The 18,989-nt window shown below is 33.5% G+C and overlaps 1 protein-coding gene across 1 annotated transcript in view; it reads left to right on the top strand.

Moving 5' to 3' along the window:
• Window positions 1-18,989, top strand: part of ATRNL1 (attractin like 1) — a 767,076-nt gene that overhangs the window by 158,534 nt on the left and 589,553 nt on the right. The window contains exons 13-17 of the mRNA XM_077779526.1: window positions 263-381; window positions 4,408-4,540; window positions 8,259-8,440; window positions 13,617-13,830; window positions 15,611-15,799. Coding sequence (XP_077635652.1) covers window positions 263-381; window positions 4,408-4,540; window positions 8,259-8,440; window positions 13,617-13,830; window positions 15,611-15,799 — 837 coding nt within the window. The remainder of the gene's footprint in view (window positions 1-262; window positions 382-4,407; window positions 4,541-8,258; window positions 8,441-13,616; window positions 13,831-15,610; window positions 15,800-18,989) is intronic.

Genomic DNA, 18,989 nt, shown 5'->3' with positions numbered 1-18,989 from the left:
CCAAAAGGGATACATTTTAAATGGCTGTAAGATCCTGGTAGATTAAATAATTAAAATGAGGATGGGAGGTATCTCAAAACTTAGAAACATAATTAAACTACAAAGTTACCTTCATATTGAAGAAGTTATTTTGATATTGATGGTCATATTTATGTTGTAAAAAGTCTTAGTGATTCTTAAACAGATATTCAAAATGTGTGAATTAAGAAGTGTGACATTTCCTTTCTCATCCTGATGAGTTCGTCTCCCATGTGCATCGCAGCTGCTCCTGATGACAGATGTTACAGATACGCGGACTGCGCCAGCTGCACTGCCAATACAAATGGGTGCCAGTGGTGTGATGACAAGAAATGTGTTTCAGCAAACAGTAACTGCAGTGTGGTTAGTATTTATGGGTAAATGGTGATGTGGTTAACATTGCTGCTTTCTAATCGTTAGCTTACCATTTACGAGCATTGTACAGAAAGCACTTTACACATCAACACACTTAGAAAGTTTGTAGGGAATCACTGCTGTGTTGTAAATTCACTCTAGTTTCTTGCTTATCTTTGTCAGACTAGATTCCATGTTGAATCCAGTAACTTTTGCTTCCTCTTATGTCTTTTTAAAAAAGACTACAGGAGCACCTGGGTGGCCCAGTCGGTTAAGTATCCAGCTTCGGCTCAGGTCACGATCTCTGTCACTCATGTTCGTGGGTCTGAGCCCTGTGTTGGCCTCTGTGCTGTAGGCACAGAGCTCACCTCAGATCCTTTGTCTCCATCTCTCTCTGCTCCCCCCCCCCATTAAATAAACATTAAAAAAGTTTTAAAAAGACTGTAATTATAAATGTAGTTTTCTGTGTTGACAGACATAGGATTACGTAGGTAAGTACAGTGATTTCCATGGGATTCTGGTCATACATGCACACGCACAGTACTGCTGTGGACTGATGTTTCGTTTACATGCTTTGTGTATAAGGTTAACCTGAGGTCGACAGGGGTAGTTTCCTTTTATCTGTCTTTAGGTAAGTGGTTCTCAACCAGTGGCCGTCTTGTGCCATAAGGGATATTTGACAACATGTGTAGACATTTTTGGTTGTCACAACCGTAGGGCTGCTCGTGGCATCTAATAGAAGCAAGGGTGCTGCAAATGTTCTGTAATGCATGGACTTTCCCACAGAAAGCAGTTATCTGGCTCAAAGTGTCAATAGTGATGAGTTTGAGAAACCTACTTTGGTAGACAACTGAAAAGAATTATAAGATTAATGTTTACGGTAGATGAAAAGTGGGTAGTATAAAATGTCTCATGTTTTTAAGAAGATGTGAACAAATTGAAAGAAAAATTTTAAAAAGTATTAAACAAGTATAGGATTAAAGGATTAAAAACTGTAGTAGGACTAAAAATTCTCTTACTGGGCTATAGCTTAAATAACTAAATAATGAGTTGATAAATTTGCAACTACATATAACATACATTATTTCTTTTTCTGAATTTTTATTAATCACCAAAAGTATTCACCTGTTTTTTAAGATAGCATGTGGAGGTAAAAGGTAAAGAAAAGAGAGTTTGAAAACTAAGTGAAAAGTTTTTATTGTATCATCTAAAATTTTTCTTCCATAAACATTCATATTTTAAAATACTTGTTTTATGATTCTATTCTAAAAAAACATTCAAAACTTAAAATGGAGGAAACTTTTCAGTTATTGACTTACCCGACTGAAACCTTTTTTTAATATATATTGTGTGGGTATATACTTTCTAGGGATATAAGTTGCTTTGATAACAGATATGCTTCAATTTTATTTGAGTTTTAATGTTAGTATGGTATGACTCTGCTTTGAAAATTTGAATTACTTTTTTATATGTATATTAATATTCATCTAATGGGGGTTATTTTAGTGAGTAATGTGGATATAGGAGTTAAGTAAAATAAAGTATGGGAATAAGGGAATAAAATGGAAAATGTTATTAAATAAAAATTGGAAGCATATTGTGTTTCAAGCTTTGTTGGATAACCCTGAGTTTAGACATTGTGTTTAGACATTTACACTAAATGAAAATACACGATTGCAAAAATTGTGTTATGCAAATTGCTATCAAGTATTCATTTAATAAAGTGACCTTTTAGTTTATACTTTGTTTTTTATAATGCTGTGTTAATAAGGAAAGCATTGGATGAGATAGTGTAAGTGAGCAGATGGTACTCACTTGTAATTTAGACTTTGATGTAGTGTCTTTTAGACAATTTTATATGGATGTCTGGTGATTAAGCTAAACCAAATGTTAATGGTTACAGAAAGGTCTGCGAGATTTTAGTGTAAATGATGTCCTTTTATACCCTGTTTCATTATTTAGTTGTATTTATTTCATCTTGCGTATTTTGTGTGCTAACAGCTCAAATAATCCTGCTTACTTATCTGGTTCATTAGGCCAAAAAATACCAGCCATGTTTCAGAATAACAGCCAGTTTTTTTTCATCATTGATCAGACTGGTCCTGTGTATGATTGAAATATAATTTCATCTATTGTATTGATTCAGTGTCAATAAATGACCATACTGTTTGTATTGAAGAGCAGTCCAGTTATTTGAAAGGTCATTGTAGTGATACCATTGTTAGTCTGAAGACTGGCATAAAACTGTTATTCTTCTTTTTATTCAGTTATTCTGTCATTCTGTCATTTTTATAGGTTATTCTGTTTACCAGATGATTCAAGTAATTTTTTTCTTTTCAGTTAGCTGAAAGATTTATATTCCATATGAAAACAGAGCTACAAATTAGAAAATGTAACAATAAAAAGTATGTATGTTCTGAATGGAAATGTGGTGGTTGAATAATTTGAGATTTAAAAAAATATGGGCACCTGGGTGGCTCAGTTGGTTGAGTGTCAGACTTCACTTTGGATCATGATCTCCTAGTTTGTGAGTTAGAGCCCTGCATTGGCCTTGCTGCTCTGGGTGCCAGATCCTGCTTCAGATCCTCTGTCTCCTCTCTCTGCCCCTCCTCCACTCACACTCTCTCAAAAATAAATGAAATAAATAAAAACATTAAAAATAATAAAAATTCTATATTCTCTTATTTTTTAGGATGAATAAAGATGAACATTAATTACTATTTAGTTACTTTTTATGTGTTACCTTATAATATATGTAATTTGCTTTACAGAAATTAACACCTTTGGAATGGAGGTAATTGCAGTGTATTTTGTATGGGAAAGTTTCATAGTTTATTAATAAAAATCTGGTGGGTGACTTTTAAGATGTCTAAGATGTGATAAAAGTTGGCTCAGCCATTTTTTAAAGTTTATTTATTTGAGAGGGAGAGAGACAGAGACAGAGACAGAGAGAGTACATGAGCTGGGGAGAGGCAGAGGGAGAGAGAATCCCAAGCAGTCTCTGCCCTGTCAGTATAGAGCCCAGTACAGGGCTGGACCTCAGGAACCTATGAGATCATGACCCGAGCCGAAATAAAAAGAGTCTGATGCTTAATAGACTAAGCCACACAGGTGCCCCGCTTTAACCATTTTATATGTGGGATAGTTATAAGTAAATTTTAACTGTTGACTTTATGGGCTGAAAAGAAATATTTGGCTCTGTTACTTTAGAAAGCTTGAGGTGAGTGTTTATATGTATGAAGATTTAAGTGGGGCACAGAATGCAGCATTAAGTCCTTTGTGTTTTTTTCTCAAGAGTCATGGAAAGATTTGAGCCAAAATTTTATCATATTAATACTATTATCTGAACTTTGCTGTATGTAGAGAACTACCAGCAGAGTTTCTATGTTGCTCATTTTTTTCTTTATTGATCTTTAATCTTTAATCTCTTAATACTGGAATTTAGTTGACATATATGATTAGGTTGTATAGTAGGATTGATCAAGTGTAACTTCAGCTTCTTTGCAGTCACCATAAAGGAACCATGACAGATATATACAGGACACTTGTCACTTGACCAAAATGATTATTTAGTGTCTGTAATGTCTGTGAAAGTGAAATTAGCTTGAGTTATTGAGAAAATAATTGATGTTTATTATCTCTTCAATTTTTACTACTTACCATTTCTACTTTGTTGCATGATAGTTTTATTAGGACTGGAATTTTTTCTATATGATCATTAAGAGAAATGACTCTGCATTGGTCTTATTTATTGAATCGGGAGCTTGTTATCAGATTTAATAGAGTAGGTTTTCATTAGATGGTTTCTGTTTCAGATTGTAGAAATTGTAAATTTTTTCCAATAAGCATATGTTCTAGTTCCTGCAGTTATAGTTTAAAGAAATGAGTAAGAGAGATTCTGATTCAGTAGAATTGGATTTGGGGTTAGAAATCTGACCTTTAAAATTTACTTGGTGATTTATCTGTACACTGACATTTAAGAATCATTGCTATACAAAGGTAAAATATAACATGCTTTATCTTTTAACTTTCTAGTCTGTGAAAAACTATACCAAATGTCATGTGAGAAATGAACAGATTTGTAACAAACTTACCAGCTGTAAAAGCTGCTCCCTAAACTTGAATTGCCAGTGGGATCAACGACAGCAAGAATGCCAGGCTTTACCAGGTAAAGATTTCAGTTTGGTAAACGAATTTTATAGCCTTACAAATGAATACTGTTATAGTAAAGAGCATTTAGTAATACATTCCAGTTTCAAATAAATGATAATATTGGAGTAATAATAGCATTGTTTCTATAAGAAAACTATATGTTTGCTTCCAGTTCTTTTAAGATGTTCATGATTTCTTGTATTTGTTATAATAATACTATTGATTTGATCAGAATTCTTCTCAATTTAAAAATATTCTGTCTTAAAAAAATAGAAAATAATAAGGACTCAGACTAATATCCAGATTTAATAATGTTAACATTTTGACCTATTTGGTTTCTTTCCTAGGTGCCCTTTATCTTTGACATTCTGGGAACTGTTTTTACCAGCTACGTTTTTATTCTAAATTATAACACTTATCATAAGTTTTATATGATTTAATGACAATCTAAGTTATGTAAACCAGAGCAAAGCCCATTAAAAAAAACAATTCTAATTTATTTTTTTACACATAACATTGTCTTAAGTAGACCCTAAGTACTCTTCATTTTAAATATGAAAGATAAAATTAGTAACCCTAAAAATAATCTAGATATTTAACTTCTTGTTATACGGGTGAGTGAGACATACATTGTTTAGTGACTTGTTCAGAGTTGCATAGTTTGTAAATGGCAGATGTAACTATTAATTGGGTATTTTATTTATGTTCAGTGTTTTGCTTTTCTCTATTCCATGGTTTTTAATTGTTTTGTTATATATTTTCAAAGAAATTCTGAACCTATGTAATTCTAAAAAGTCCTTGAAAATTCCATCGTAGGATTTATGTCATGCTTGGAAGTTCATGTAATAAAATAAAAATTAGATTGTTTTCAAAACATTAAGAGTTTAGAATGTTTATGTAAATTTTAGATTTTTTAAAATATACTGACATTTAAAGTTTTTAAACAGTGATACATGCATGTTTGTTCACTTTGTAAAAATGAGAGAATATTAATGTAGTGCCAGGTTTTGAGAAGCAATAGTGAGATGATACGAAACTTTAAAGTAATATTAGTATCAGAATGTTAAATTGTAAAATCAACACGTAGATCAGTAAAAATACATACAACGTTGTTTTAAAAAATCTTGGATGAAACGGGCGACTGAGTGGCTTAGTTGGTTAAGTGTCTGACTCTTGATTTTTGTCAGGTCATGATCTCGTGGTTTGTGAGTTCAAGCCCCGTCTTGGTCTCTGTGCTAACAACACAGATAAATGTATATATTTAAAGGAAGATTGCTTTAATAAGAAGAGAATTTGATTGGCAGTGGAAGTTTGGGAAAATAAGTGTTTATCTACACGTTGCCCAGGAAAGAATGCTGATTTGGTATAAGCCACTTGGCCAGGCTATTACTATGGAGAATAATAAATACCATAAAACAAATACAGTATAAAACGCATTATAAACTAACTTCCTTTGTTCTACATTCATATTTGCTAAGCAGCCAACTAGGTCTAGTTTGTTTCCCTCTCTGCTGGTCTCGAGGAAGTGAATGCTGTAAATGAAGGACCCTGTGTCCACTGTTGGACTTTTCTATGAACATTTGTGATTTGCATTTTTTCATTGATCTGTAAACTCGGCAATTTGCGTTTATCTCACTAAACACATTTTAAAAACTTAATGTTTCTCATTTAACTCTGAAGCTGAGTAGATGCTCAATACTACAAAAGTCTAAACTATAAAAACATTTGGGTCAGCCGTATACTTCAGTTTAGTCTCAAAGACGCATGCATTTGTGTCCATTTGTATGATTTTTCACTTTGGTGTTTTTGTCACACAAAAAAGGAGATAGGCAAAAGAAATTTAAATCCTTCCTTGATTCAGTAAGGTGAAAAAAAAAAAAGAGCCATAACTAAACAGAACTTTCACACTGTTTCTTTAAAGTAATTAGGTACTTTGGATTCCAAAAGAATTAGTAGATTGCTATACAGGTAGCCTGAAAAAGAAAAGCATTATAAACAATCTTACTAAATGACAATTACAGTTTATCAAGGGATTACTATGTTCTAGGTACTATTCATGGCACCCAATTTAATAAGACAGCATTTATTAAAGAACAGGAGGCCCCTGTTCATGGACTCTTTCAGAGGCTTCATGAGGTCAAAACTAATAATACTAAAATATTAGTTGCTTTTAAAATTCTGATTCTGTCATGGGTTTACTATGGAGTTTTCTGAAGGCTGCATGATATATGATTCCAATAGATTGGAGAAGTAGATACGAGAATACCATTGTCTTATATTAAACCAACATTCAAGAGATTTCTAAAAAAATATAGCAGTGCTACCCTATTTTTATTTTTTGTGTTTGTTTTGGAGACTATGATTCCTATAAAATAAAATACACTATTTATTTTAAGTTGAAATGATTCTATGATGAACATTTTGCTCTGCTTTATCATTGATCTCCTGTCTGTCCATCTCTCTATTGATTCATCAGTCTATCTTAAATTTTTTTATGCCATTGTCCTAAACTGTCAGCTGCTGTCTCTCAGGGAGAGAATTTGATGATACATATCCTTTGGGCCTGTATATAGCATAAAGGACACCTCAAAAGATGAAACAGTATATTCGAATGGGTTTTTGAATTCCAATTTTAAGTGAATAAATACAGTTTTAAATGGTCAGTTTTAATTTTTAATATGATCAAAGCCAATAGATAAAAAATCCCTACAGGGGCGCCTGGGTGGCTTAGTCGGTTAAGCGTCCGACTTTCGCTTAGGTCATGATCTCGCGGTTCGTGGGTTCGAGCCCCGCGTCGGGCTCTGTGCTGACTGCCAGCTCAGAGCCTGGAGCCTGTTTCAGTCTGTCACTCCCTCTCTCTCTGACCCTCCCCTGCTCACGCTGTCTCTCTCTCTCTCTCTCTCCTAGAAATAAAAAAAAAAAAAATCCCTACAGAAAAGATCTGTGAGGTCCTCAATAATTTTTAAGAAAAAAAGGGGTCATGAGACCAAATGTTTGAGAATTGCAGCTTTAGAAGAATTCCATAAAATTTGTACTAATGCATCAAGGCTGAAAGGGCAGAAGGCATTGATATATTTAATATGGTATGGAAACTAAAATGTAGTCAAACTTTATAGATCAGTGTTTTAATGAAGCACTGCATCCTTAACTAGTGCACACAGAGCATAACTTTATAATGTGTTTATAAATATGTTTTAGAGAATAGGCACTGTTTTAAGTTCAACTTATATTCTAAGGATTAAACACTATTATTGAATAGTGTGTTTAAATGTTAGAAAGACCTGCATACCTGTGTAAAAATAAACATTAAAAAGCAAAGATTATGGGGTGGCTGGGTAGCTCAGTCGGTTAAGCATCTGACTTCAGCTCAGGTCATGATCTCGCAGTTCATGAATTTGAGGTACGTATTAGGCTGTGCTGACAGCTCAGAACCTGGAGCCTGCTTTGGACCCCGTGTCTCCCTCTCTCTCTCTGCCTCTTGCCTGCTCACACTCTGTGAGCTGTACCTTATATTGTGCTTAAGAATTAAAGAAAAACATTAGGATCTTTTGTTCTTCTTTTCTACCAAGCTATTAGCAAAGTTTTGTTTATTAAACTATATTGATATATTTAAAATTTTTATCATTAAAAGTTATTTAAACAAATGCAGGAATTGTATTTAGAATTCTAAAATAACTGAAAAATATAAATGTTTTTTGATAATCTAAAAATAAGATATAATTTTTTTTGACTAGCTCATCTTTGTGGAGAAGGATGGAATCATATTGGTGATGCCTGTCTTAGAATCAATTCCAGTAGAGAAAGCTATGACAATGCAAAACTTTATTGCTATAATCTTAGTGGAAATCTTGCTTCATTAACAACCTCAAAAGAAGTAGAATTTGTTCTGGATGAAATACAGAAGTATACACAACAGGTAATGAACTCTATTGCTTTTATTATGGAAATATGCAGAAAGTCCTGTAATTACTAGCAATGGTTTATTCTTTTTGGTTTTAAACAAATTATTCTTATTAAATCTTGGAAGTAAAAGTAGAACGGACTACAAAAGTCAGTGGTCAGTGAACTTACTTTATATATGTATTTGGGAATAAAGTTTTCTAAATTACTCATCTTGGCTTTACATAGAAAACCACTGCATTTCTTACCAAGAAGTCATTTTATATAAATACATTTATTTAAAATACATGTGCATAAAATTTAATAATTTGTTTTGAAATGTAATTCACAATTTGTGATGTCCCTTATAATTAAAGCACTAGACCCAACACATTGCTTAGATGTATTTTTTTTGTGAATGTATGTTGTGAATTGGGTTTTTGAATTATGCTGTTCTCTAGGTATAGATTTGCTTGAAATAATGTAATAAAGGTTAGGAGGACAAAAACCAATTTGTAAACTATGTGGAAGATACTGGAACATATAACACTTAGAAACAGTTTCAATATTTCAGGGAGTTTCATGAAAAATATTTCTTTAAAAATTGGATATTTCTTTGAAAATTGTGTCAAGATATTATTTTATAAGACATTTCTAATAGGAATTTACAGTGTTTATTTTCTACTCTTGGTATATTTATAGTCAACTCTTAAGAGTAGCTCATATAAGGAGATTTAGAAATCATTTACTGACTCTAGTTATGAGAAACTTCATTTAGTTCATATGCTTACTTGAAATATACTAATAAATTGTCATAGCATCATAGAATATTTTTGCATTTTGTTTAAAAAATAAAATTAGAACTCAGAAGAGATCCCAAGTAAGTGATAAGATTCAACAGTAATATATGCCTTAAACCTGAAGTTTGTATTAGTTTTGTCCTACTGTTTAAGATAAATATGCACACACATACACGTACTCACCCTGTGGTAAATATTGCAGTGTCATTACTTCTATACAAATAATGGACGTGTATCTCTGATACAGCTGTTACTTACGAATGTGTGAAACTGTATTATACCAGATCTCAACAGCTTTATTTTGACCTTCCAATTATGGTTTTTATTTGGACAAATAGTCTATTTATATTCCCAAACTCCGCTCTACATGGAGTACTATATGGTATAGAGGAGACAGTTTTGGCTTGAAACTATTTTAGAGCAAATATCACCAATTACTTGTTATAGAAATACATAATGTTTTCTTGGTATAGCTAATTTTAAAGAAGCATTGAGGACAGTATTATCAGAGTGATGGAGAGCATGCAATTGGACATACTGCTTAACTTTAAAACTTAGTAGCAAGTTATCTCTCCAGCTCTATATTCTTCATTGGTAACAGGGATTATAATCATAGTTACTTTGCATGTTTATTGTAAAAAAAAAAAGTGAGATAATGCATGTAAAGAGTATACATTTTATTTTTGGTGTTTACAGTAATTATCATTATTATTGTTTGCATTTTAAAGGTTGTTATTTTGGTATTGCTGTTTGTACTGCTACTATTACTGCTATTCCAGAAATCATTATTTAGAATTCTTAGGTATCTAAATGAATTTATTTGATGGATAGTTAATACTGACATAAATGGTAGAAAAGTATGTGCCCCAGACTAGTATTTCAATTTTTCCATGGCGAATGGCAAATTCTCCTTGCCACTCTGGCCCCACTGCCCTGGGTGGTTGTATTAGGACCTTTAATCTCTTCAGATCATTCCTGATTTATGATGAAGAATAGGTAACTGATTTTATTTTTACTAAAAACAGAGGAATACACATTTGATGTTAAAACATGGTAAAAGAACAGTTTTCATAAATGTTGAAAAAAATTAAGGGAATGTAAGCACACTCACTTCTGAATATTTTGTATGGATATCACTTTACTGTTACTGCCTACATTTTTGGTGATATCAGCATGTATAATTCTTATGAGTATCAATACCAAATGACTTAATGTATAATGCTAGTTTCTAATTGTTGAGCCAAAGTCCTGCTCCATGCTTTAATAAAAGGGTTAAATTAATTATATCACTGGTTTTTATAAATATTCACAGTGGATATCACAATATATTTGTTAGCTATCAAACGTTTATTTTATGCTTGATAATAGAATAAAGAAAAACTATATAGTCAAATTTGTATGAAAAATTGATATGTGAAATCATTTTTGTGTAAACTATAGCTAATTTTTCTGTAAAGAATGGGCCAATATCCATTCATTTAGTACACATTTATTGAGCACCTTCAGTGTACTTGGCAATCTATTGCTTGCTGTTCTCCAAGAATTTATTGTGAGGAAGGCAAACACAATTTTACTGCATTGTGATAATTATAATAATAGTTGAACATGGGATATACGAAGAAAGAGAGTGTATATCTAATTAGTGATGTGGACTTAAGGAGTTTCCTGGCATAATGCCCCTAGTTAACTTTTGGAGGACGTTGAGTTGGCCAGCATATGAAGATATTTCTAAGGAGGCAATAGAAACAACTATGTTTTTTTTTTCTTCTTTATTTGTCTTAAGAGTTACCAGCCTAATGGCCTGAAGGTAAGATGTATGTGGTTTTATGTAGGAGAGACATCAATTGATTTTAAAAAATATTTTAGAAAAATGTGAAAAGGTGTATTTATAAAGTTTTATTTTTAATTATATGGAGCATATAACATAAGTTAAGATCTGTTATATTCTTATCATACCAGGGGTTTTATTTCTTTAATTACAGAATTGGGGGACAATTATGAATGAACATTTGGAAATTAGTTCTGTTATGTGTCACTTATAAGGAGCTTATTAATGGTAGAGCCGCATTCTTTGAGTTTAGAAAGTCCTAGTATTCAGATTTAGAGCGCTATTGCTTTTTTCCTTGTTTAAAATGTAATATTTTTAGTTTTTACACTAGAATCTTGAAATGTGCAAGGTTAGAAGTGTGCATTTCAAGGTTTCTTGTGTTAGTTCCTCATTTTTCCTGCATATTAGTATAAAACATAAAGATTGGACTAACAGTTACTTTGGATGTGTGATGAACTTAGTTTGAGAGTTTGTGGACTAGTACACTGTAGAAGGGAAGAAGGTTTTGTTTCATTAGAAAGCTGAGCTTTAGCAAAATTGCAAAGGTAGAAGCTTCTGCAAGTTGACATTCCATTAAGCATACCTTTATGTAAAATGAGTTATCCTGAGTCATTCTACTTGTATACATTTAACCCTTCCTTGGCAAATAAAGACAGACAAATTCAGGTAATTTAGAGATATTCTGGGTCAAATAATCATTTACTTATCGGAAATGGCTAATGAAATGTTGCAGTGATTTATGATGTGCTTTAGTAAATTTTCATAATGTAGTAATTTGTCTTCTATTTTCAACTGCCTGTCCAGTTCATTTACTGGCTAATAGTTACTTTAAATGTTTTATCAACAGCTTCATTTTTCTGTCTCTCGCCTCTTCCTCTCAGATTCTTATCATGATGAGTTAGGGAGTAATATTTCACTTTAAATGACTTGTCTTTACTACCGATAGTCGGAAATGTAGGCAGAGTTGCTGTAACGTGAAGCACAATCATTAATCTGAAATATCTATGTTGGATTGACTCCTCTGTTATTATCAAGAACTGTAAAAATGTCCTAGCTTTTTTGTTATCCAAATATCTTTCAGAATAATGTGTGAAATACACGGTGATTGCAAGACATAGCAGCAATTCTGTTGTTATAATTAAAAATATTTATTAAGTACTATCTCTGTCTCAGCAATTGGATGGTGGAAAATAGCCATACCTGTTCTGATGAACTTTGGTTAAAAAAAATTTACTGGTTACCTACTATGTGTATAGTAGTCTACTGGGTGATATGAGACCTACTGTCATAATGAATATTCATACGATATTTTAATAATAATATTAGATAAATAATTTGTTGAGTGTTTAGTATGTGAAATATATTGTATTTACATACTTTGAAAATTTCTAGGTCTATAGCTATCTTTACAAGCTCTCTAGAACCATTTATATAACATATTTAGAATAAACATAGGAGATATTTATATATCTATATCTATCTATATCTTATTTCTATATTGTTAAACACTCAAATAGAGATACATATTTTTCTTTACCCTGACAGTCCATAGTGTAAACAGGATGATGTGGAGTTTTAAAGTCACTTCACATGGTAATATATTATTAACTTAGTAACTTAAAAAATAAATATATCATGAATATTAAGGTAGAAGTGTTTAGGAATAATGTCAGCAAGATGACAGAATGGAAATTTCCAGCACTTGTCCCTCATAGAACATTGTTTTGAACCATTCATATGCAAAAATACCTTTACAAGAGGTAGGGAATCTAGTTAAGGGATAGCACCTGGGAGAAGCACAGAAATAAGAAAGGACAGTTATATTACCTTCATCATCCCGCCTCCAAGCCCATGCAGGGCAGTGAAGCATGGTGAGAGATACCTTCTGCAAAGGGGAAGGGCAGTGAAGTAAGCACTTGACTTTGCCGCTGACCCCAGTTCAATTGCTCTAGTGAACCCCAGTGCTGGTTGGTTCTGCTGACCCATAACTTTTTCTAAAATTGCATGAAAGTTCTCATGTGTGAGTAGAAATCTAAGCCAGGAGAGAGACGGTTATTCTTCTGAGTCCTTTTGTGAACATGTTATGAAGTCTCCTCTCTCCTCTACATATTGTTTATTGATTTTGTTTCCTCTTTTCTCACCGTGCATGTAATGGCAACTTAACTTTAGATTCTTACCTCCATACCTGATTAAATTGGCAACAGTAGGTGCAGTAATAGCAGCAGTTGCTGCAGCAATATGTTAATTCTTTAATCATCTTGCCTTATAAGGTAGGTATTTATTTCAGATATGTATTTTTTAATTTTGTAGAAGAGGAAACTTAGGTTCACAAGGGCTAAATAACTGACCCCAGTCATGCAGCTTGAGCACAAAATCTATGTTTTAAAAATGGGGTTCATTCTACACCATTCTCCAAAATGTGCTGGAATTGTTCATTATTTTTGGTACAAGAAGTCACTAAAAAAGCAGTTCTGTATATTTTTTAAATGTAATTTTTAGGGATCATGAACCATTTGCTAAGCAATACAATGGTATTTTTATATGTAACTTTTTTTTTTTAATGCTCCTTTTGCTATTGTTTACAGAAAGTGTCACCTTGGGTCGGCTTGCGCAAGATCAATATATCCTACTGGGGGTGGGAAGACATGTCTCCTTTTACAAATACAACGCTGCAGTGGCTTCCCGGTGAGCCAAACGACTCTGGGTTCTGTGCCTACCTAGAAAAGGCTGCAGTGGCAGGGTTAAAAGCTAATCCTTGTACATCTATGGCCGATGGCCTTGTCTGTGAAAAGCCTGTTGGTAAGTAGTAAGCTAGTATTTCTTTGGAAATATTATGTTTCCAACTCCTCTTCCATGTGTGATAGCCTCTGGGCCTGAAGTAACTTTCACCATCTTTAATTTTTTTTTTTTTAATGTTTATTATTTTTGAGAGGTGGGAAGGGCAGAGAGCGGGAGACAGAGGATATCAAATCTGGTATGGGGCTTGTACTCACGAACTGTGAGCTCATGACCGAGGATGAAGTTGGACACTTAACCGACTGAGCCACCCGGCTGCCCCCTCAATCTTTCTATGATGCTGATTACCTGATTTTTTGGTAAATTTTATCTTGGTCCCCAACCCCATTTACTCTTAGTGACCTCAGCATTAACTTGTGGAAATAACAAAATTTTATTGTTTTATACAATTTTTATTTCTTCGTTGAAATAGGGAGATTATAAATTTATGGTCATAGTTACAGTATAGTAGGAATCTATTCTTAATTGTTTTATGTGTTTTACTTTTATAATAATAGCCTTTGGAAGAAAGATTTGTTTTTAAGATTAACAACTATTTCAGTCTGAGTGAAATCATATGGTATTTGTTTTGAAATGGATTTTTGTCAGGTGAGAAAGGAATATTGAATTGTTTTCTCTTTATTGTTATTGTGTAAAATCTACATAACATAAAATTTAACATTTTAACCATTTTTAAATGTAGAGTTCAGTATTATCAAGTGCATCTACATTATTGTGCCTCTGTTAACAGCCAGCATCTCCAGAACTTTTTCATCTTCCCAAACTTCATACCTATTAAACATGGCCTCTCGATACCTCCTTCCCCCAGCCCCAGACAACCACCTTCTACTTTCTAATTCTATGGGTTTGACTAATCTAGGTACCTTATATAAGTAGAATGATAGGATGTATGAACTTTTATGACTAGCTGACGTCCCTTAGCATGTCTTCAGGATTCATCCATATTGTAACATATGTTAGAATTTCATTCCATTTTTAGCACAAATAAGTATCCATTATATGTACATGCAACTTTTGTTTGTCCATATGTCAGCATGCATTTGAGTTTTTACTCTTCTGTTGTGAATACTGATGCTATGGACATGGTGTACACATACTTTTTCCAGTATCGGTTTCACGTCTTTTGGGTATATAGCCAGAAGTAGAAATGCTGTATCATATGGTAATTCTATGTTTAATTTTTTGAGTAGTTGCCATACTGTTTGTCATAGAAGTTGTATAATTTTACATTCCCATGAGCAACATACAGGGCTCCAGTTTCTTCACATCCTTGGTAATATTAAAAATATTTATCCTGATAGGTATGATATTATATTTGATGTAAAGATTTTATAGTATATTCTTTTATTTTTATTGTTTGTTTGTATCAGAGATATGTTCGCTGACAGGTAATTTATTTTGATAAGGTATTAAATGTTTATGGAAAAAATTTTACCAGGAAAATAAGTAATGATAGTGTATGTTGTATCTAGCCAAAGATAGAAGACCAGGTCATGTGTTACATTTCTGTTTGTAAGTTTTTAAATTATATAATTTTATATACTTTGTAAAGGATTAAAATTTCCTAAAGAATTATAATTTTCAAAATTGATAATAAATTTACAGAGTACTGATATCTTGTCTTCATTTTCATTCACCTTATCATGTATTTTTTGCTATAGTTTTTTATTCCACACTTGGCTTACTCGAAACATTCCCTAAACAGTGAAACAAATGAAACCCATCTACTTGTGTTAAAATACAGTTAACAGATAAACTAATTATATTTGTTGATTTTTTCCAGTTAGTCCAAATCAAAATGCAAGGCCATGCAAAAAGCCGTGTTCTCTAAGGACGTCCTGCTCCAACTGTACAAGCAACGGCATGGAGTGTATGTGGTGTAGTAGCACGAGACGATGCGTTGACTCCAATGCTTATATCATTTCTTTTCCATATGGACAGTGTCTGGAGTGGCAGACTGCCACTTGCTCTCGTAAGTATTTATCCAGAGTGCCCTTTTCCATTTAAAGACAACATAAATTATCTGTCATGGAAGGAAGAATTGAACAGTTGAAGAAGTTTTTGAAAGATGACCAAAAAGTGTTATAGCTTGTTTTAAAACCTATTGATGGTATAAAGCCCACATTTATATTATACTATCATTTTAAATTCTAATTATTTTATCCTATATATTTACATTTTGCCTTGTTTGTGCTCTCCCCAGGTCTGAGTGTGTGTTGCAGATAGCATAACACTTTTCAAAAGTGCTTACTACTTCAAGGATCACATACTGCTTTGTTGGGTTTCTTTAGTGTCCTTTAATCTAGCACAGTGCCCATGGCTTACACAACTGTGATAGTTTTAAAGAGTCTACACAGTTGTTTTGTAAGTTGCCCAATTCAGATTTGTCTAATTCTTTTCTCATGATTAGATATAAGTTAAGCAATCATATCACTGGTAGTAACATCTACTATAAATGCAGGATGCAGTCTTGGCATCACATGGAGAATCATGTCAGCAGGGCAGCACTGGACTTGCTGTGGGTTGTACTTCAAGAGAAGATCTTGCCCCTTGCTGGTCTCATGTTTTGCAAGGACTGTAGGGTGAGGGGGCGCCTGGGTGGCTCAGTCAGTTAAGTGTCCCGACTTCAACTCAGGTCATGATCTCACAGTTCATGGGTTCGAGCCACGCGTCGGACTCTGTGCTGACAGCCAGCTCAGTCTGGAGACTGTTTCAGATTCTGTAACTCCCTCTCTCTCTGGCCCTCCCCTGCTCACGCTTCTCTCTCTCTCAGAAATAAATAAATTATTAAAAGAAAAAAAAAAGGACTGCAGGGTGAGGATGCACTTGACTGAATGTATGATATGGGTACTGCGGTCACGAGTTGCCTTTCTTGCAAAGACTGTTGCATCAGGGTGCTGCTGCCAAGGGAACTGTATAACACTGCTGATAGCACTTGGTGTCCTTGTAGGAATCTAAGGTCCCATGAAGCTTTTTAAAATTTTTTTTTTGCTTGGGAAGATGTAAAAGCTGCTGGTCTCAGTTAGTTAGTTTTTTGCTAGCAGAAAGTATGATTTACTTGCCAGTGTCTACTCTCTGAAACTAGAGTTCATGAAAAAATATCTTTCCAACAGAGTCATGAATTAATTAGTCTGTTCAGATTTGTAATAAGAAGGTAGGAAGGATTATTTATCTCCATCCACACCTGCTTTTCAGTGTTGAATCCATTCATTCATGCCCCACTAATTGGGATCTGTATGTCCTGTGCCTGATCCAGACTTTATATCTTTTTGGGAGAATACTATGCTCTGCAGGTGCCCAGGAGTCACCATTCCGCAACCACAGTTAGTTGCAGAATCACCTTAGATAAGTTGGAGTTCAAGTATATGTTCATCTGGAAATCCTTTATTTAAAAAGATCAATGAGGGGCACGTGGGTGGCTCAGTAGGCTAAGCGTTCGACTTTGGCTCAGGTCATGACCTCTTGGTTCATGGGTTTGAGTCCCACGTCAGGCTCTGTACTCTCAGCTTGGAGCCTGGAGCCCACTTCAGATTCTGTGTGTCTCTCTCTGTGCCCCTTCTCTGCTTATTCTCTGTCTCGTTCTCTCTCAAAAGTAAACATTAAAAATTTTGTAAAAGATCAGTGAATCTAAGAACTGGTTCTTTGAAATAATTAACAAAATTGATAAACCCCTAGTCAGACTTCTCAAAAAGAAAAGAGAAAGGACCCAAATAGATAAAATCACAAATGAAAGAGGAGAGATAAAAATCAACACCATAGAAATTTCTAAACAATTATAAGCAAATATTATGAAAAATAGATGCCAAAAAAATGGGCAATCAGGAAGAAATGGACAATTTCCTAGAAACTCACACAGTACTAAAACTGAAACAGGAAAATTAGGAAACTTGAACAGATCCATAGCCAGCAAAGAAATTGTGTTAGTAACAAAAAATCTCCCAACAAATAAGAGTCTTGGACAAGATAGCTTCCTAGGGGGATGTCTACCAAATATTTAAAGAAGAGTTAATAGACTTAATACCTATTCTTCCAAAAACAAAAAAAGAAATAGAAGGAAGACTTCCAAACTCATTCTACGAAGCCTGAATTACTTTGATTCCAAAATCAGACAAAGATCCCACTAAAAAGAATTACCAGCCAATATCCCTGATGAACATAGATGTAGACTTTCTCAACAAACTAATAGCAAATCGAATTCAATAGTACCTTAAAAGAATTATTCACCATCATCAAGTGGAATTCATTCCTAGGTTCCACGGGCAGTTCAATATTCATAAATAAATCAACAGATACATCACATTAATAAAAGAAAGGATAAAAACCATATGGTCCTCTCAATAGATGCAGAAAAAGCATTTGACAAAGTATAGCATCCAATTTTGATAAAAATCCTCAACAGAGTAGGGAGAGGTAGAACATACTTCAACATCATAAAGGTCATATATGAATTATAATATTATTCTCGGTGGGGAAAAACTGCGAGCCTTTCCCTGTGCTAGGAGCAAGACAAGGATGTCTGCTCCCACCATTACTATTTAACATAGTACTGGAAGTCTTAGCCCTGGAAATTAGACAACAAAAAGAAACAAAGGCACCCAAATTGGCAAAGAAGAAGTCAGACTTTCACTATTTGCAGAGGACATGATACTGTATGTAGAAAACCTGAAGGACTCCAACCAAATATGGCTAAAACTAATACATGAATTCAGCAGTTGCAGGATATAAAACCAGCATGCAAAAATCTGTTGCATTTCTATATATTAATAATGAAACAGAAAAAGAAATCAAGGAATCAATCCATTTTGTAAATGTACCAAAAACTATAAGATATCTAGGAATAAACCTAACTAAAGAGGTAAAAGATCTATGCTCTGAAAACTATAGAACACTTTTGGAAGAAATTGAAGGGGCACTAAGAAATCGAAAAGCATCCCATTCTCAGGGACTGGAAGAACAGACATTGTTTAAATGTCTATACTACCCAAAGCAGTCTATACATTTAATCCATTCCTTATCAAAATACCAACAGCATTTTCCACAGAGCTAGAACAAACTCTCTTAAAATTTGTATATCACTACAAAAGACCCAAAACAGCCAAAGCAATCCAGAAAAAGAAAAATAAAACTAGAAGGATCATAAATTTGGATTTCAAGCTGTGTTA

This window comes from Crocuta crocuta, unplaced genomic scaffold (genome assembly GCF_008692635.1).
Source record: "Crocuta crocuta isolate KB4526 unplaced genomic scaffold, BGI_CrCroc_1.0 scaffold138, whole genome shotgun sequence".
NCBI lineage: Eukaryota > Metazoa > Chordata > Mammalia > Carnivora > Hyaenidae > Crocuta > Crocuta crocuta.
The sequence above is the reverse complement of the archived record's forward strand: the minus strand, read 5'-3'. Positions and strand labels throughout refer to the sequence as shown.